The sequence below is a fragment of the Hemicordylus capensis genome, chromosome 5 (genome assembly GCF_027244095.1).
Source record: "Hemicordylus capensis ecotype Gifberg chromosome 5, rHemCap1.1.pri, whole genome shotgun sequence".
In the NCBI taxonomy this organism is placed as follows: domain Eukaryota; kingdom Metazoa; phylum Chordata; class Lepidosauria; order Squamata; family Cordylidae; genus Hemicordylus; species Hemicordylus capensis.
Window position 1 is genome coordinate 193,152,488 of NC_069661.1, and position 21,154 is coordinate 193,173,641.

A 21,154-nucleotide genomic window follows, 5' to 3' on the forward strand; every position below is an offset into this window, starting at 1 on the left:
TGAAGTTCAACTAGTTCTCTTTCAGGCAAGCTCCAATCCAGTAAAATACAGAAAATAATTCCATGTTGCAGCTCTCTTTAAATGTTATATTGATGTTGCTTCATTTGATAAAGACAGACCAAAATAACTTGCAAATAAATCCTTAAGGAAATGCTTCAAGTGCTTAGCTTGTTTTGCCAACACCTTAGCAGTTACTTAGTTTGAAGGACAGGGCTCAAAACCTGATGAAACAAACCAACTGAGCTTTACAAATGCAACAGAAAACAACTTTATCTTGCCAAATGACTCTTTAAAGACTTTAAAAAAGTATTTAAAGACATCTGTTCAGCCAGGCTTTTAATTAAATATTGTTTTAATAGTTTTAAAATATTATTTTAAAAAATTTAAATTGTAATGTTTTAATTTTTTGTTCTTTTGTTTTAACTGTTTTACGTTTTCTGTTTTTACTTTGTTGTAAACCACCAAGAGACCTAAGTTTTGGGTGGTATAAAAATGTGTTAAATGACTAAATAAATGCTACTACTGCACTTACCCCCTGCCCCATCAAGAAAAATATGGGAATCCTCCAGACTAATATTAGATCTGCTTCCTGAATGTGTACAGGTGCCTCTCTCACACACCACCACAGTTTGCTTCTCCATGCTTCTAAAGATCCATAAATTCACCTCACTTAAACAGTTTAGCTGCTATACCAGCTAAAATAATTCCTTATTAAGTCAGTTAAAACTGTGTGCTGGTGAGATATCACATAATATAAATAAAAAGGTCTTCAAAAGGTCTAAAAATTGTGTGTTTATATTTGTTGCCCAACTGGTGGAAAAAAACTGGATGAAAAGAGTAGATTGACCTTGTAAAGTTGCAGAGCTGTAACACAGCAGTCTATCACGTATCACTGTTTGATATTATAACCAAGTTTACTCACTAGGAACTCCTCAGTAAGCATCTGATATCGACTAAAAATAATCTTTGGATGGGTTACAAGGTATTTGTTTCCCTGTGCACCAATGCACAAGTTTGATTGACAAGACCTGATTAACAGCAAGATGTCTTGGAACCAACTATGTGCTAACTGGACTTAAGGCTAACTTTTTTCCAAAACCTATTTTACACATTTAAGTATTTAAAACAGATGGCTCCTGCTATTTTGATGCGCTATTCCAACACAGGCATCCATACATCAAAGCTCCAATTTATCAAGCCTCTGTATAGGCAAGCACAAGCTATATCAGCGCCAAAGCAAGTAGCAGAGAACCCTTGGGCAAAACCCTAGAATTGGGGTGCTAACGTATTGGGAATGCAGGTTGATATGCAAAGACAGGGCATCAGGGAAATCCAAATGGCCCCCTGCTCGTTGTCCCCAATAGTGCTTGGTATTGGGAAATCTAATCCAACTTTTCTCAGCTAATGAGATGGTGCCTCATTGGCTTTTCCAGTGCTGACATGTCAGGAGGTGGGGCATCTGGAAAATTAAAATAGCCCCATGCACTGGAGGATGTCTGCTGCTGCCCACTATTATTTGAAGTTTGTCAGGCAGCAGGACCTGATTGAGAAGCTTACCAGGAAGTGGTGGGCAACAGCAAGCATCATCCTCTTCTTCAGGAGTCTGCTGGCAAGCCCTTAGACATGGGCCCTTGAACTCCACCCCAATTTGACTAGCCCCTTCCTGAACTTTATTCTCTTTTCTAAACAGTAGTACATATGTCCAGTGATGCTTCAGCAGTCGCTTCTAGACAATCCAAAAAGAAGTTTCACTGCAGCATTATAGTAAGCGGGGAGGGGGGAGATATTGATAAATGAAGCACCACTGCATACACAGACCTTTCAGCATGCTTTTCAAATCTGAGAAAGTTCTGTACATGCAGTGGTGCTTCATTTACCAAGTCAAGTTGACTTAATAGTCTCGATTCAGCTGAAGCTTCGCACAACCTTATAGCGGAAGATCTTATGTAATTTTAAGTTACTATCATGGGTTCGCAAGTTGCCATCTCCATCACAAGTGAACTGGATAATCTCCCACTTTCTGATGGGGAGGGCATCCTGAGCAAGCAACATGGTGCAAATCTCTTGCATTCCATTTATTCTGCTGCTGCACATTTCTCTCACTGAGAAACTGGAAATTGGCCCAGAAACTTCCTTCAGTGGTGGGCCTTCTGCTGGGCTGTGGCCTTGACAGCTACCCAGCATGCTGACCCTGGAGAACACAGTAGTATTAAGAAGCACTGGACTTGAACATACTTTAATATTGAATGTACAAATAATAATTTTAAGTGTGTCATACTTTTAACTTAGTATACACTGAAGTACAACAATATTACAGTGCCCAAATTCATTTAAGAGTAACCAACTCAATTATGCTGCATACTGGAATCTCGTGCTTACCTTGCTTTTTGACATTGACTGTGCAGAATCATCTTTACTTTGTGATGCATCATCCTTCCCTTTGTCAAAACCTAAGGGGAGAAATCATAGCTGCAGCAATCCAGCAATACACCAGCCCCCTTAAATTGGAAGTATGTTGAGAACTGAAGTAAAATTTCATTTTCTCATCAAATAGAATTCCAGTATTATTACAATTAGAAAACCAGAAGCTTTTATTCCCACCCTTTTAATCTTTTACTGTGGCTGGTTAAAATTCCAGTGCTTAATCAGTGGTAATTAACTGTCAACATTCCAAATAGTCTTTATTAATAATACTTTTTCTTTCTTACCTCTGGAAACTCAAAAGTACCTCAGTTTCTCATATAAAACCAAAATATGCAGTCACCAGCAGAATGTAGCACAACAAAACATTTAGGAGAGGTGCACACTTAGAGGTGCAAAGCGTTTAAATCCAGAGGCAAATTAGGATAGATTGACCATCATATGCAACACACTAAACCTGAATATGTAGATTCAAACTTACTTCATCCTTGCCACAAAAAGTATACCTGATGAAGACTGCATTCAAAATGCGTATGTTTTCTTAAAATTTAGGGCCTGAATGACTCTAATAAATTCTTATTCTAAATGTTTCTACTCCTACAGGACATCACAAGATGGAGGAGCAGAATCATGCATGCTAGCCTCACCTTCAAAGCTGGTGCAAAAGTCTGAGCAGAGCCAACGTATGTGCTCAGGCTGTGTACACAGACTAGGAACTCTAAAAAAACAACCCCTCAAGATTTCCAGTCCAAAGTCTATACATTACAGCTTTTATTTATTTAATTAAATATTTTTTATTTAAAAAGCAAGCAAAGCTTGTTATATCATATGCAGTTCTACACTCATCTCTTCTTTGGAAGTTGACCATTATAATATGTCAAAGCTTATGAAAATATTACCCTAGACCTAGTGAGGGACAGGAATCCATGGAGCGGTGGGAGGGAGCAGAATTGCAGCTTCTGACTACCACTCCCAACAAACTCGAGAAAGGGAGGGAGGAGGGAGCTATCTTGATATCTCCACATGAATTAATGGAGATTGTTGGGAGTGGTGGAGTCAGCAGCTGCAATTCTGCTCCCTCCCACCACTCCATGGATTCCTGTCCTTCAGTAGGTCTGGAGTAATATTTTCATAAGCTTTGACATATTATAATAGTCAACTTCCAAAGAACAGATGTGTAGGAGAGAGAACTGCACATATAACCGAAGCTTTGTATCATTTTTGTGCCTCAGTCATTTCCCGAGCCAGAACAAGAGAGTCACTTGTTCCTTAATATCTCTTCTCTTCAAGAGAGAACTTGAGGCAACTACTGCAGCAGAAACAAGCTAGATGAATGCTTCGTTTCCCCCTCACAAATACAGGTCCTTTCTCTGAATCACAGCCAGGATGGCAGGCTCTTTAGAAGACTGAGGTGCTCATGGCTGAATATTCATTTGAACCCCGCATCTCCTCTTTTCCTTTCAGCTGGAGTATAATGTCCATCAGTGATGATGTGCAATGAATAGGGCAATTTCACCAAAGACCTATAAAAAAATTATATAAACACCATGCATACACACTTGTTTGATCTACATTTAACTGTGTGGGATATACATTTACCGATACAAATTTCTACACTGCAGTTTCTTGAAAAACAAACTATGCACATCTAGAATATTTATCTTCAGCAAGTTGCAGAAAAACAAAAGGCAACCACCACATACAAATAAATTTATGATACAAAGAAGGCAAAACAAAACAGACTCAGTGTTAGGAATCGAGTTTATGAGCAGCAATCTGATAATTAACTGCTTAATAAGAGACTCTTTACAATTAACATGCAATGCAAAGCTCTCACTCAAGAAGTTGACTGCATTTAACTTTTAGCTGAAAATTGAATATGCTCATGTACCGAGACATAATGCACTACAGAAGGCAGTTAATTCATGTAATCATTTCCTTGAATTTACTCATGTTTTCTTCGTCCTGATTTCAGCACTAGACTAAACCATTACATTTCCAGCCCTAGTTTGGGTTCAGTTGTCACTGATGCTGTTGTGTTCCAGTACTGACGCAGGACAATAAAGAGTTCAATCAGTAGGCAGCTGAGCTTTAAGTCAAATTTCAAAACTATTAAAAACCTTTCTAGATTACATTGCTAATTTTTATGTACAAGTGATTAATATACGGTGTCACAGACTACTGGTATTAGATGGCTAACATATTAGACAGAAAAGTCTACGACACATACAGGAAGCCGGTGCATTAGAGGCTTATTAACAGAAAAGGAAGTCAGGAAAAAGTATACTGATCCTGTAAAATTACTTGATAATGGGAAATATTAAGTGATATGAAAAAGAATTAAACAGTAACTGTCCATTTGCTCACTCAATCTATCCATTCGGGACAGTGATCACTATCCAGTGATCCAAGACCTCATCACTCCAGTGGCCTGTGAAGCCACCTATCTCAGAGTGGGACATTAGCAGATGAATACATCCTGTACTGCCAGGCACCCAACAGCACTAACCACAACAAACATTCCATAACTGAACTCACTGTTTTAATTAATCACTGTGCATTTGCTGACTTTCAAGTTCAAAAGGGGGGGGGGGGAAATCTCCAACAGCCAGCGTGGTATAGCAGCTAGAGTGCTGGACTAGGACCGGGGAGACCCGAGTTCAAATCTCCATTCAGCCATGAGACTTGCTGGGTGACTCTGGGCCAGTCACTTCTCTCTCAGCCCAACCTACTTCACAGGGTTGTTGTGAAGAGAAGCCTAAGTATGTAGTACACTGCTCTGGGCTCCTTGGAGGAAGAGCGGGATATAAAATGTAGTAGTAGTAGTAGTAGTAGTAGTAATAATGAATAATTCCCTCAGTGAGCACTGGGGGAGAGGGGCAGAAATCCTACCCCCTTCTCCCTTTCTTTGCCATGCTGTTTATCTTCAGAGTTTCCTCTCTAGTGTGGCCTCAGAGCAGCATCTGATATGCAGGCTGTTTTCCAGTCCTTGAAGAAGTAAAATCAAAATGAATTTTTTTGGGGGGGAAAACCCTGAACACTGGGCTTGATGTCCTCCTGAATCATTTTTTTTGGGGGGGGGAGCAGTGAAGGTACTACCACATTTGTTTTAGTCAAATCATTATTGTTAACTAGTAACTTAATCTTTTTTTTAAAAAAAAATCAATCAATGTGATCTTCATATAATGATTCTTTCAGACCCTCTTCTGGTTCAGGACAACAGGGTTTGTCAAATTTGTCACATATTGCTTTCTTGATCCTAAATCGTTAGCCAACAAAATTATACCTGTTAAGATCGCTAATCTAAATTAGCAAACTACTTTAGCTTTCAATTATGTTGATGTCTCCATAAAAAGAATAATGCAATGACCACAGCCAGGTGTGGAGGAGTCAGACCTGCACATCTTAGATCTGCCTTAAGAAATCATGCAATATTATTTCAGCAAAACATCTAGCACTGAGGCAGAAACAACCCCGTTTTTTCATCCTGTATGTCCTAAAAAAATGCTACATTTCTGAGACCAATCTTTGAATCTCTGTCTGCAATATTTAGCAAGCGCAGAGGCAGAAGGCACAGGAAAGAGGCAGAACTAATTTGATTCCCAGGTGCTATGAATTCACCTATGGGTAACCTTAAAGCAATCTTGTGTTTGCACAGCTTATCCCTAACTGACAGAGTTCTCAAAGACCTTGAATAAACCAGAGACTAGCATACTGCATATATCCCAAGTCTATAAAGAAACCAGATCACATTTAGCATGCCCCCTTCTATCTGAAACTGGTAAAATATAAACACTTTGCTTCCAATCCATACCCATTTAGATTAAAGTCAATGCAGGTCAGGCCGCTCAAAGTCCTGGAGGTTGAACATTCATTTGAGGCTCCTTCTCATGTGCCATATGTCAATGTTGAGGTGGACTCTGTCCATGTGCAAAGCCTGGGATAATTGTTCTCTCCCTTTTCTCTGGGTGGGTGGGTTTAGAATAATACATTTAGATCAGTTTGCTTGAAATCTGTAGGACTCAGTAAGGGGTCAAGCAATGTTGGCTCTGTTCAACAGCGAAACCATTTTTTTAAACTCATCAAACTATATTGGTACAGTACATTGCTTGTCCGGATTTTTTTCACTTGTCACAGACTAGTGGATTTCCCATCACAGGATATCAATGAAAACAAGACAATTATATGGCCAGAAAATATTTTTGAATTTCAAATAGGTGTCGACTATAGAGAATTCACCTGTTCAGATTTAGTAAAAACCTCTAGATTCAAGAGGAGAGCTGGTTTTGTGGTAGCAAGCATGACTTGTCCCCTTAGCTAAGCAGGGTCCACCCTGGTTGATAATGGAGACCACATGTGAGTGCTTTAAGATATTCCCCTGAGGTGATGGAGCCGCTCTGGAAAGAGCAGAAGGTTTCAAGTTCCCTCCCTGGCTTCTCCAAGAAAGGACTGAGAGAAATTCCTGCCTGAAACCGTGGAGAAACCACTGCCAGTCTGTGTAGACAATACTGAGCTAGATAGACCAATGTTCCGACTTAGTATATGGCAGCTTCCTATGTTCCTACTCTACCCTTTATAACGAGCAAATAAGTGAGCAAATAAGATCACATACACAAACTGTTAAAAACATGGACCAAAGGCCAACTACTGACCTATTAGAATAGCATGGAATTTAAAATAATGGATACCATGTGGTTTTTTGAAATAAGTTGAAAAAGGATATTTCTTTCTTACACTGGGTACTAAAGTCCTGAAAACCTTATCCGGTAAATTTATTTGGCATTTCATCATGAGTTGCCCACATACTTAAGTATATCTTCATATGAGGGCTATAACTAGCCTTCCAAAAATGCAACAGAGATTCTCAGAAAGCTCATATCTACGTAAACACCATATTCTACATTTTTACTGAAGTCCTGCAGAATCATAACATACGCAAAGCCCAATATACAAGCTTAGAAACTATAGTATACACATTATATGATACAGTGATAAGTTCACTTCATACAAGTTTCAAATAAGAACCAGGGCTGCAATCCATGTAAATTTACTACTGAGCAAGCAATTTTCACTCAAAGCTGGAACTTCCTTCGAAGTGTTCACTGCTGCAGTTCAATTCCTGAAGAGACCCCTCTTTGCAAAACCAGTTTGCTTCTTTGGCAGTAGGGACTGCAGGAGCAAAACTGGAGCTCCAAATATACGTGTTATTTTCTGTGGTTCAAACCACGTTTTAGGCAAAGAATTCTGCTAACTGGACCAAGAGGCATTTAAAAGGGTGCATAGCAGGGAGAAAACAATTGTCTTCAGGACAGTGTCCCTCCAGTGGCAACTTCTGGTGTCTCCAGTTTCTTTTTAGATTGTAGTCCCTTTTGGAAAATAGAGCTATTTTCGTTATGTAAACTGCCTTGGGAATTTGTTCGTTATTGTTGAAAAGGAGTATATGAATATTCATATTGCCACCATCACACACATGCTGCTAAGCTGTTTCCCTGTTAATATGTAATCTTAAAAAGTATCTCATATTAATGCTTCCATACCCCCATAAATGGCAACCAGTGACTCCTCATGAGTGACTCCTTTTGCATTTCAGCCAAGCAAAGTGGCAAGTGCTTAGACACAATCTCTCTATATAATTCTCCTGGGTGTGCCTTGGAATGTGTGTCCCAGGCTAGGCAGCGGATGCGCCTGATTGGCTGAGGCGCACTCAGGAGGATTGGTTGCCGCAGTGGCGGCAGGCCTGGCCGCAGAGGCCAGAGGTGGTGGCGGGCCTGGCCTGGACGTGGAGGCAAGGCCCAGGAGGGGGGAAAGAAAGTGGGGGGGGGAGAAGTGGCGGTGGGGAGAAGAGGCGGCTGGGCCTGGAAGCGGAGACTGGAGCAGAATGTGGTGGGGGAAAAGAGGTAACCGCTGGCCTCAAAGAGCACACAGATGCTCTGTGCGGGGTCGGCTAGTACTCTACTAATATGGCCATTACATAAAAACGCAAAGAAAATGCTCTTTTACAATAATATCAGTTACCAAACATCGTAACTGATATTAACACATACAGTTGCCTAATCCTTTACTTCAACTATTTGCATTTGAATCTCCTGCTCAAGGCTTTATCAGCTGAGTGCCAGGAGCTTTCATTAACTGCTCTAGATTTCAGTACTGGAAAAATACTCAGGTGTGCCAAGAACATAACATACAATATTTACAGTGCCAGCACTTAGTATAGTTCATCTCTAGATCTGCCATGTTGGAGAACAAGATTTCCAGTGCACTCTGATAGTTGTGTTCCCTTTAAAAAAATGAGGTAGCAATATCAAAGTTTGATGATAACCAAGAGGTCTTCTGAGCAAGTAAAAATGGGAAGTATATAGGAAATAGTGGCCCACATGGTATATTGGCTTACACTTATGTTGCCAATTGGCCCACACTACTGCGGGTGTCTAAGGAAGCTCAGATGGTCTTGTGCATGAGCACAAACACCTAAAGTTGTACACCAAAACTTCAGGAGCATAACTTCCACTGGAAACAATGTAAGTTGAGCTAAAGTGTGGGCACATACCTTTAAGTATTTGTGCAAGATAGCTGGCACTTCCTTAGATGTACACACAGTGAGGGCCAATTAGAAACACTAATGGAAGCCTACACTACATTTGGGCCTGAGCAGGGTCGGATTGGGGGCACTGAGAGCGCGGTGGAGTGTATGTTGGAAGGGTGCAGGGTTTTGAGCAGAATGGGTGCTTAAGGGTGGGAGTACTGCTGCAGAGTGCAGCGGGGCACAAGGGCACCCTGCAGGTGGGACACACCAGGAATATGCCCTGTTGCCATGTGGGCCAGTACAAGCCTGAGCCCGAGTAAAGTTTATCTCCTTACTAACTCAGAACTTTGCAGTAACTGATTATAACTGCAGGGAAACAAGTGAAGCAAATCCATTTGCCATTTTCCTTTGTTGTGCAAATTTATATTGTTTCCACCAAAAAAAACATAAACACAGGGATTATTTCTTCTAATTTATAAAAAAAACTGACAGTATATATATGTTGTCAAACTACATACCAAAATAGAAAGAGTAGGTACATTAAAATCTATTTAGTTAAAGTTATAAAAGGGTGCCTTTCCCTGCAACAATTATAATTTTTAATAAAAACGTTTACTTTTTCTATTTGCATTTCTTGAGACCAATTAAATCTACTTGGACTGATACCAACTATAGACATGACACCACATATAACATGCTGATTAAGAGTACTGTATGAAGATTAATGACAAAACATTGATTTTACATAACCTCATTACATTTTTAAAATTGATTTATACAATCAAAGGGCTAGAAAAGTCCTAAATATGATCTACTCCAAATTTCAGAAGTGCTGGTACTTAGCAGAACATAGCAACTATGTTCCATTTACTTGAAAAATATTTTGTTGGCTATTCATGTGTGCTGAAGGGACTTTCAATGGCCAACAAGAACAGAACACTACTCCTATTCAGTCAAGTATCTTCCTAATAATAAAATACAATCATTTTTCTCAAACTAGAACAGGCCAGACACATTTCTGCAGAGCTTAAAGAAGATGCACTCTGAAACATGCACACCCCTCCCCCAACCAGGAAGAAACTATTGGTCAGCATCCAGACAAAGTCCCAATGGAATTAATGAGACTTGGTGAGTCAATGGTGCTTATTTATGACTAACACATAGTCTGGTTGCTATCCATAATTTCAAATCTTGTTACTTTTCCTTTGACTGCATGTACGCACGCGTAATACCAGTGGAGCTTCTTCAGAAGAAAGTCTTCATAGTTTTTTGTTTTAAAGAGGCAGTGTTTGGGAAAGCCTTCACAAGAAGAATTGAGTTTGCAACAACATACAGCACAAGAAAGCTAGACAAAACAAACCTCGAAAGACTGGTAGAAATTCATTGTATCCTCCGAATGAAGCATTCCGGACAAGTTTTCGACCATCAGCTCGTGGATGTAACGAAACCCCAGCACATGAAGAAAACCTACGCCGCAGTGGACCCTCTTCCTTCATGAGTTAGATGTTCTGTATAATGATTATTGTCATTCAGAAGGCTGGTTGAAATAGGAATGTTGCAAAGAGGCTTTCCTCTAACATTCAGATTAGCTACATGCAAGAGAGAGAAAGAGCCACAGATCAAGTGCTACGTGCACATTAGAATGAAAAGATACACCTGAGGCCGGGAAGTTGGCCATAAAGCCAAGAGATGTTTATAAATTCATTTCAAGTTGCTGCCATTTCTCCACAACTGGCATTTCATATTTCTTTCAGTGTGCCTCAAGACAAGCTGTTACTCTCATTGTTTTGCAGGCACCAGACAACTGTCATGACAATGTATATCACAATGGAGGAGTTAACTCCTGCCTAATTATTCAAGCCCAACATTAATGCATACAGAACAACCAGAGAGCCAACATGGCATATTTCTAAAACCAGATATCACCACAAAAATGAAGACTACTAGAGAAGGGATTCCTTATTTTATTATCGGATCTTGACTGGGTAGCATTTACCAGAAGAAACTGCTGTGAATTCAAAATCCACATAGATCCTCTGAAAGAAATTTGTTTTGTTTCTGAATGCAATATTACTGGAGTATTAATCATGTATTTTAAAGTCACATTTTAATAAGACTGCTACCAACTCAAATGTAATTGAAATTATCACCAAATGTTAGGTGTTTGCCAAAGTCATTAGAAGCTTCCTAGCTTTTGGCATTAATATAGTGCCAAAAAACCAACAAAATTTTTATTGATGACTTCACTTTTAATAAGCTAAAAGCTCTATGAGAGGGGGCTTTTTTTCCATTAAGTATTTTGATTTTCTTTCAATATGCAGATATAACATTAAAAAACAAGCTACCATGTTTGCTTAATGTAACACCAATGGTCAATAAACCAAACAAGTCACCTTTTAAGCCCAACAGGTAACAAAACTGGACCAGAATGTGTTCTGAAAACTTCATTCTGAATTATCGAAGTATCTACCTGCTTCACCAGCATATCATGCAAATTATTCACTTCCTTAATTAGGTATCCATTTATCCTGATTTCTATTCCAAGCAATTAACTTTACACAGAAAATCAGTTTGAAAAAGCATCCCCTCCCAAACTTGTTTTTTTCTTTTTGACTGGGCATTACTTCTAGATTCTTGTGGCCAAAGGCAAAAAAGGAACACATTTCACCAGAATTCACAACATGAATATCAACTAAAAAACTAAGAGCTTAGCCCAGTAGAAACAAACTGAGAAAGATATTTCCTATATCAACCTGATCCACAACCCAGCTAAAGTTTGCAGATTTCAGCCTCTTTAGACTCACAAAACTGAATGACTTAGTTCCCACTATTTATTCTACACAGAGGGGAACTTTGAGGTAAAAAGAGCTTTTGATTTAAATCTGGTGACTTGTAGGCTGAAGTCCTACTATACAAGCTTCTAGTATTATTCTTTTGGGCTATAGATGCTTTTCATTACTAAATACCAAGTGTTCTGAAGCAACACAGAACACAAGCCGCTTAAAAGGCTCATCCTGTCAGGTTATACAGAAGGATTGGAGCTCAGCCTCCCTGATTCAATTCCTGGTTGGAAAAACAAAGTAGAAACAGGATGTTGTCAAAGCTCCCCAGCAACATCCTGTGCTCAGATTGTTTTGCTCCTGCTCTCTGGTTCTCATTTGTATGCATGCACATGGGCATGGACTGGAGCACTACCAGCCAGAAAATGGGAACTGGGACTTACGATTGAGCTCACTTCCCATACATGCAATCTGTTGTAGCATTTTTACCACAGCGACTGTCCTAGTGTTCCAGTTTGAATGAGAGAGAAAATATGTTGTCTAGGAAAAAGTACTAATTGCAGTTTCACAGTTTTTATAAATGATGTACACTACATACACAGTCCTATTTACAAGAATCTGGGGCAGAGCTAGTTGTTACAAGGGAAGTGCAAGACACCCTGGTAACACTACCATGGAGGGGAGGGGCGCTTGCAGGGAGGAAAAAAGTTAGTGGAGGGGAATGCTTAACCCTTCTCCATCCATCAGTTCCACTCTATACATCACCCCCCCCCACACACACCATTTTTAACATTTATGTATTCTCCAGCCAGGCTCTGAAACTAGAAATTCGTCAAGACGACAGGAGCAATGGCCTGGCAGAAAACTCACAAGAGAGCACTGGCAGGAATGGGAGACGTTGAACACCTCTTGCCCACTAAGAACATTGTAAGTGCCCACTGCTCTATACTGTATTTATTTATTTATTTATTTTATTTGTTTAAAATATTTCTATACCACCCAAAACTTGAGTCTCTGGGTGGTTTTGTTATTTGGCAAATACATGTTTATTAATGAAACACATAAGCACACTCAGGAAGGTTGTGTATATAATCTGTGTCAGATAGATATAGCAACTCAAAATACAGGATAAACGGATTAACATTATCCATTGTGCACCCAATAACATTTTAATAGCTGATGTTTTTAGTTCAGCTATCTACAAGAAGTATTTGATAAGACAACATACCATTATTCAGTTATGCAATTTGAACTGATATTTTGTACTAGAGAATTGATCCTTTTGCTGTAATATGCAATATCTACTTTAGCTTCCTTCCCACAGATCATTTGTACTGGAGATTACAAACTAATCCTTGTTCCTGGAGCACCTCTCTGCTTAAAAGTGGTCTCTGAACACTAGTGATTTGGCACATGGCTTGAGAAGGCAGTGCAATTTCACACAGACCTAACTGAGGTAGTACTGGTATGAACTCCAGACTACTGGTATGAATTCTCATGAGGGAGTGCTCAGTCATGGAGAGGGAACTATATATACCTACACACACACACACACACACACACACACACAAAACTATCTTGTCAGGACCAAGTCTAGGGTAGAACCCTTCTTTGCAAAATCTAGGGATTATTTTAAATGTACAATATATTTCTTCTTTTAACAAGACTTTTGTTTTAATCACCTCAGATACAAAACTGAATGGGGAACACTATTCCTCCAACTTAGTATTGTTTATAGAGGTCTGAAATAATAGTGCATTTTCATATTTCAGTTTCCATCACCAGAAGAGAGGTTTCATATCAGCCATTCCATCTACTCCCTAGATGTCCCAAATCTCTTACCATTTCCTAATGTTCCTATAGCCTCTGTTTTCCTTCCAAGTCTGCCAGTTCATAACCGTTGCTCCCAAAATACATCCCATTTCCTGTCATGCTCATCTTCCTCTTTCCTCTTGTCTTTATTGATGCCCCCTTCCCTCACTCTAACTGTCACACTCTCCTCCTTTGCATGCCCTATATCAAGGAGAGCAGAAGGAACCAAGCACAACTTGATTCAGTTCATAACACACTCTTATTCAGATGTTGGGGCTCTCTTTGGAGTCCTTTCACTACAAAGTATACTGAGCCACAGCAGTTTCCTATCATTGTGGTCTTCAGAAAAGATTGAAATCCACAGCACATTATTGTTGGCAAAGATCCCTGCTTGCTTCTTTGCTATTTTCTTGCTGTTAATTTGTATTACTCAATTGATATTCAGTCGAATGCTAAATGAACCCCACAACAATCATAAAGCTATTGCACAGAGAGATTCTATCACAGTGTATTTTTAAAATGCTGGGATTTGAAGAAACATTGCATGTAAAGAATTACTTACTAATATTGATTGGCTTCATATAATAAACACTAGTTGCAATAAACACTAAATGAAACTGTCTTAAAATAAACAGAACCATGAACAGTGGCTCTGAAGCAGATACCACACCTACAGTCAGGAAAAAAATACTTCTTTTGCTGCTGTGGCAATACTAGACCGTACATCTAGTATTTCGGCTGAAATGGCTCTCCCCAAAAAGCAATCTATAGAAGCTATTCTGTGTGTGTTAGGGTGGCAGTGTTTGTTTATGGACTCAAGACACGTCAAGATTAATTTAACTAGGCAGAAATGCTACATAATCAAGGCTACCTGAAAGAAAACCTGTAAACAGCTTCACATTACCTACATGAATCTGCACATGTGGTCCTCCTCACCAATTTTATTTGTCAAGCTAACAGTAAGTGCTGCTAGTAGCTACCAAGTTACAGCTGCATAACAGGTGATTTAGCCAACAGATTGCTTAGCCCAACATATTCCTCTCCTATGAAAATCAACATAATCTTTATAAGTATACTTGCCTTCAGAGATGTGTCCAATTCACAGACTGGCAATCCAAACAAATTTATATTACAAGAATGGTGAAATGAACTAATATTCCTATGTGGTCATCTGACAGAATCAAAGTAGGCTCAATTTATGCTGAAGCACAATTTCTTTCAGCACATCAAGTTACAGCTCGAGCACTTTTTATAAAAGCAGCCTGCAGCTTGTTACAGGAGATCCACAGTGCTAACCGCTCTGTTTTGCAGCTCCTCCCACACACTTGTTGACTACTCAAGTTTCATTTATTTTAGCCCAAGCAAGACCTCTGATTTACTAAGGACAACAGATTAGGTTCAAGTGGGTCACTCCGTCCAAGTTTTTGTTCAAAGAATGCTTTTGAAAGACATTTTAAAATTTGTATTAACACCACAATAAGCCTTAAGACTATAAGCCCGTGCTTACACTATTTCCAGGGTGAATGAATGAAGGGAGAGCAAAATCAGAGTGGCAGGCTCTGCCCCCAATCTACATGAGCACGTACACACTATGCAGGCATTCAACGGAATGCACACAGTGCCTCCTCTACACGTGTTCACCCTGCACATGACATGAGAATAGGGCTGTGTGTGTCTCCAAGTACCATCTGAGGATATGTTACAGCCAACTTGTAGGATTGACAACTGATTAGGAACCAACCCTATGCATACTGCCTTGAGCCCCACGGTGCAAGAAAAGATAGGATATAAAAGTAACAAAACATGGATTGTTTAAAATATATTCTAAGTAAGTAGCAACTCTTCAGAATAGTTCTTTAAATTGTTGTGTTAAATACAGAACCAGAGAGACCACCACTCAGTTTAGAAATAAACGCCATGACCAAATAAGCCACTAAATACGAAAGGATTTAGATACTTATTACATGAGGAGCAATATGCCAATTATAGTTCATATTTGGAGGTGTTTCATGGACACCCAAACCACTCTGTATGTTCAAAACACTACACACACACTGCTTACAACAGCTCTATAAGACAGACCAGGATTGTCCCCATATTGGAAATGGGGGGACAATCCAGAGCATGTAGCTTGCTTCAGGAAGCTCACAAGTTCACAGAAAAGAAGAGATTTCAACCAGAGACTTCTCAATTCACATGTCTGTCTCAGTCACTATACAAAAGCTCTACTCTTGTAACAGACATATGGCATTAAGTAAGCCTGCTAACTTCCAAATATGATTGGCATCAACACTTCATTTTTAACACTTAGGACACACTTTATGTTCATCAACACTGAGAAAATAAGACAACCTATTCACCAATGAATATTAGGAGTGGTCATAGTTTGCAGTAGTAGGATGCCAAACTGAGCTGCAGAACCTTAGAGACTAACTTTCTTGTTGGGGCATGAATTCTTTGTATGTATACATTTTGTGTATGTGTCTATTGGGCATGCCCAGTTTCCAACTGCAAAAGCTCATTTGATATTCAACACTTGCAAAGAAAGTTCACCGAGCACAAATACAAGCAAACCTGTGCATAATGAACCCCATCTACATGAAATGTTTTGGTGAAACATAGCATTGTGTGTGTTTTTTAATGGGTTTGTAAACTGTGCAGAGAATGAAGGGCAACCAGTGTTTTAAACTGTTCATGCTTTTACAGCCACTGAAATGGGGCTTAAGGGAAAAGCTGGCAGCTAGCATTTTAAAGATTACCTAAAAAGAACAAAAACAAGCTAATATGTTTAATAAACCTAGAAGGCATTTTCTAACTTAGGAAGAGGTGACAGCCAACAAACTGGATGGCTTTAAGAGAGGTTTGGATAACTTCATGGAGGAGAGGTCTATCAACGGCTACTAGTCGGAGGGCTACAGGCCACCTCCAGCCTCAGAGGCAGGATGCCTCTGAATACCAGTTGCAGGGGAGTAACAGCAGGAGAGAGGGCATGCCCTCAACTCCTGCCTGTAGACTTCCAGCGGCATCTGGTGGGCCACTGTGTGAAACAGGATGCTGGATTAGATGGACCATGGGCCTGATCCAGTAGGGCTGTTCTTATAAAGATATGCAATGGGCAAATACTTTAAAAGGAAATCTGCATTTTTTCAAGCACAAATTTCATGAGTGTGTCTACTTGAATCTCTTTAAAGCATAAGAGGACATAGCACCAGATTATTTACAAGTGGTTAGCCAGACATAACATACAGCTCCTAGCTTCTATGTGATCACAATGAGTTAACTGGTAATCTGGACACATTATTCACTTCAGTATTTATTCTGGCAAAAGATCTAAATGACATTTCCTTGGTCTCAAAATCCAATAACCTTAGTGTTGGCATTAAACGTCGTTAAATAATTTGGCACAGCTACACTAATCAACTGAAAGGCCTTTGAAAAATAAAGAAATACAGCAAAATTATGACCATAATCCTGTCAAAGACCTGTTTGAAGAAAGGTACTGTACAAACTCCATTTCTCTGGGAGCCCAGAGACTATAAGTTCCTTGATCTATAGGTTTTTTGTTTTTGTTTTTTAACGATGGGCTTGTTCATTTATTATTTGATTGCAACAATTCTACCCACAGTGAAGTCATGAGCATTCTTTTCAGATAGAAAAGCAGAATACATTCTACTTGAGAAGCTATATAGTCAGTGACAGTTCAGAGAGATAACTTATACATAGTGGTTGCAAGATCACCTTCCCATATTTATTATTATTAAAAATTTTATACTGCCCTTCCAAAAGGCTCGGGGTGGTGTACATTAAAACACCATTAAAATCAATTAACAAAACAAAAATTATAAACTACATAAAATAATAATTAACAATTAAAATATCATAAAACACCAATTAGATAACCAAAACAATTTAAAAACAAGTTTTTAAAAGCTGAGAAAGCTTGGTTAAAGAGATGCATTTTCAGTAGTTTCTTAAAAATTGCCAGAGATGGGGAGGCTCGTATCTTATTAGGGAGCGCATTCCACAATCTTGGGGCAGCAGCTGAGAAGGCCTGTCTCTGTGTAGCCACCAAACGAGTTGGCGGCAACTGGAGACGGACCTCCTCAGATGACCTCAATGGGCGGTGGGGCTTGTACTGAAGAAGACGTTCTCTTAAAACCCCCGGGCCTAAGCCGTTTAGGGCTTTGTAAGTTATAACTAGCACTTTGGTTTTTGCCTGGAAACTAGGGGTGTGCACGGAACTGCCGAACTGCAGTCCGGCACTGGGGTGGGGGTTGCTTTAAGAGTGGGGGGAGCGTTTACCTACCCTTCCCACCGCTTTCCCCCTCTGTCGCCCGTAGTTTTTCTAGTAATTGGGGTGGCAGGATACCTCCCTGCCGCCCCTTCCCCCGTTTCGCTTGAAGAAGCTCCCAGAAGTCTTCTGCACACACACGCACATCGTGCACCCGCTTCACGTCTCTGTGATGTGCGTGTGCGCAGAAGACTTCTGGGAGCATCTTCAAGCGAAACGGGGGAAGGGGCGGCAGGGAGGTATCCTGCCGCCCCAGTTACTAGAAAAACTACGGGTGACGGAGGGGGAAAGTGGCGCAAGGGGTAAGTAAATCCTCCCCATGCTCTTAAAGCAACCCCCCACCCAAATCGCCTGAACCCCAAACCGCCCAGGTCCAGAGGCCTTTAGAATGGCCTCCGGACCGGTCTGGGCACACCACTACCGGAAACCTATTGGCAGCCAGTGTAGCTCCATCAACAGAGGAGTAACGTGGTCTCTCCGAGATGACCAGAAACCAACCTGGCTGCCGCATTCTGAACCAACTGAAGTTTCCGGACTATGTATAAAGGCAGCCCCACGTAGAGTGCATTACAGAAGTCCAGTCTGGAGGTTACCAACAAATGTACCACTGTTTTGAGGTCACTGATCTCAAGAAACGGGCGCAGCTGGTGTATCAGACGAAGCTGATAAAAAGCACCCCTGGCCACAGCCTCAACCTGAGAAACCAGGGAGAGATGTGAATCCAGAAGTACTCCCAGACTGCGAGCCTGTTCCTTTTGGGGAAGTGTGACCTCATCTAGAACAGGCAGATCAAAATCATCTCTAGAGTTCTGACCCCGCACAATAAGTACCTCCATCTTATCTGGATTCAGCTTCAGTTTATTCTCCCTCATCCAGCCCATTACTGCTTCCAGGCAGGCATTTAGGGAGCATATGCCAACTCCTGAAGAGGTTGACATGGAGAAGTAGATCTGGGTGTCAGCAGCGTACTGGTAACACCCAGCTCCAAATCTCCTGATGATCTCTCCCAGCGGTTTGATGTAGATGTTAAAAAGCATTGGAAAAAGTATGGAACTTTGAGGGACACCATACTCAGATTTTGAAGAGCAACAATCTCCAATCAACACCATCTGAAATCTGTCTGAGAGGTAGGAGCGGAACCACTGTAAAACAGTGCCTCCCACCCCCAACATTCTCAGACGTTCCAGAAGGATAGTATGGTCGATAGTATCGAAAGCTGCCGAGAGATCCAAAAGGACCAACAGAGTCACACTTCCTCTGTCAATTCCCAATTGGAGATCACCCATCAGGCCGACCAAGGCAGTCTCCACCTCATAGCCCGAAAACCAGTTTGAAATGGGTCCAGATAATCAGTTTCATCAAAGACCGACTGGAGCTGAGAGGCCAACACACTCTCAATTATCTTGCCCAACCATGGGAGACTGGAAACAGGCCTATAATTGCTCAACTCTGAGGGGTCTAATGCAGGCTTCTTTAGAAGTGGTCTAATAATTGCCTCCTTAAGACAAGGAGGCATCCTGCCTTCCCTCAGAGAGGCATTTATAATTTCCACCAGGCCAACTACAACAGTCTCCCTGCTAGACTGAACAAGCCATGTTGGACAAGGGTCAAGAGAACAGGTGGTAGGCTTCATCGCTCAAAGCAGCTTGTCCACATCCTCAGGAGTCACAAACTGAAACTGATCCAGTCGAATCACATAAGAGGAATAGTTGGACACTTCCAGTTCAGACATCAAATTAATTGTGGAGTCTCTATCTAAGTCGGCCCGAATCTGAGAAATTTTATCTGCAAAAAATTCTTTAAACACATTGCAGCGGGTAACTGATGATTCCAAATTCTGGTTCGGGGGGGGGGGGGCAGATACTAGTCCCCTCACAACCCTGAACTCCTCCGCTGGACGTGAACTTGCAGAGGCAATATGGGCAGAAAAGAACTGCTTCTTTGCCGCACGTATTGCCTGAGCATAGATCTTTAGATGTGCTCCCTGTTGTAATCTGTCAGATTCGAGTAGAGTCTTTCTCCACTTGCGCTCCAGTCGCCTACCTTGCCGCTTCAGCCCCCGTAGATCTTCCGTATACCAAGGGGTCAATTTTGAAGCGGGTCAGAGGGGATACTTAGGAGCAATCGTGTCTACTGCCCTGGAGAGCAAGTTGTTCCAATTCTAAACCAGGGAAGAAGCACACATAATAGAGTAGGAGATTTGATTTAGTTCTAAAACAGTAGAAGGTTAACTTCTGTTTTCCAAGTATGCCAATATGTTGGCCAGCTTTAACATACAGATGGCCTACAGGAATAATTAAGAATGGCTTGCAGGTGATTCACATGTTTTGAATGTGGTAAGCTGCCATTAGTTAAAATAACACTATACTCAGTAAGCTACATGTCCCACTTAAATGTCTTAGACAATAATTGGCAGTTGTGTAGCTGCAATCTCAATTAAATGTTAAGACATACTGCAACATCCTAATTGAAGCTAACCAAAGTACATGATGTAATCTAAGACCATGAAACATCTTCTAATGCTCTCCACAGCAAACCACGGATGCAGCAGTGAAATCTACCCAATGAGTAACATTTAATAGAAGGATGGCTATGCCCCCGAGGACTGGGAGAAGTTGAAGATGTTACCAATTATGTATTATATGGTCGTTACAAAGATACAAGCACTGGATATCTATCTGACCCAAATGGCTGAACGGTCTACAAAATCTATATATTTAATTTTCCTGAGTGCGCTTTTAGAATGTGCGTCCCAGCACACAGCTCACTGGCTGGGCGGTGGAGGCGCCTGATAGGCTCAGGCGGCGGTGAGGCCGGGCTGCACCAAAAAACAGGAGTGGCAGCCGGGTCGCAGCAAGCCAGTGGGTCATGGAGGCGGCGAGGTGAAGAGGTGGCTGAGCCACCAGGAAGAGGATACAGCCCAGGAGAGGACAGGCCAGCTTTAAAGCCAGCCAGAAACTGCAGGCGGGGAGGTGGGGGGAAGGATCAGCCCGGGTGGGAAACGCCAGCCCCAAATACTGCACAGATGTTCTGTGTGGGGTCGGCTAATTCAATAGAGATTTTGCTGAACAACACTAATAAGATAGCGTCTTAAACTACTCACAGGGGGTCCAATTAAGTTTTGATCACAAATAGTGAACAAGCTATTAGACTGCAGAGTTGGTGATAATGATAGATAGTTTTTAAGGAAATTTTTATTTGATATGCATAGCCATAGGCCATTGCACCCAATCAAGAGTTTGTTTTAATTTGTTATGGATAGGTGGACCATACTATACTAGCATTGCGTTCATGGAATACATTCACCATCTCCACACACACTAGCAA

General features: G+C 40.8%; 1 protein-coding gene across 6 annotated transcripts in view; it reads right to left on the reverse strand.

The window, feature by feature from the left end:
- OSBPL8 (oxysterol binding protein like 8) overlaps window positions 1-21,154 on the reverse strand; it is a 121,733-nt gene that overhangs the window by 50,602 nt on the left and 49,977 nt on the right. For 3 of the 6 annotated variants that reach the window (XM_053253241.1, XM_053253245.1, XM_053253240.1), the window contains one exon: window positions 2,380-2,450. In XM_053253241.1, coding sequence (XP_053109216.1) covers window positions 2,380-2,450 — 71 coding nt within the window. Of the gene's footprint in view, window positions 1-2,379; window positions 2,451-10,304; window positions 10,453-13,566; window positions 13,699-14,616; window positions 14,813-21,154 lie in introns of those variants that run through there. The other 3 variants (XM_053253242.1, XM_053253244.1, XM_053253243.1) reach the window with 3 other exon arrangements.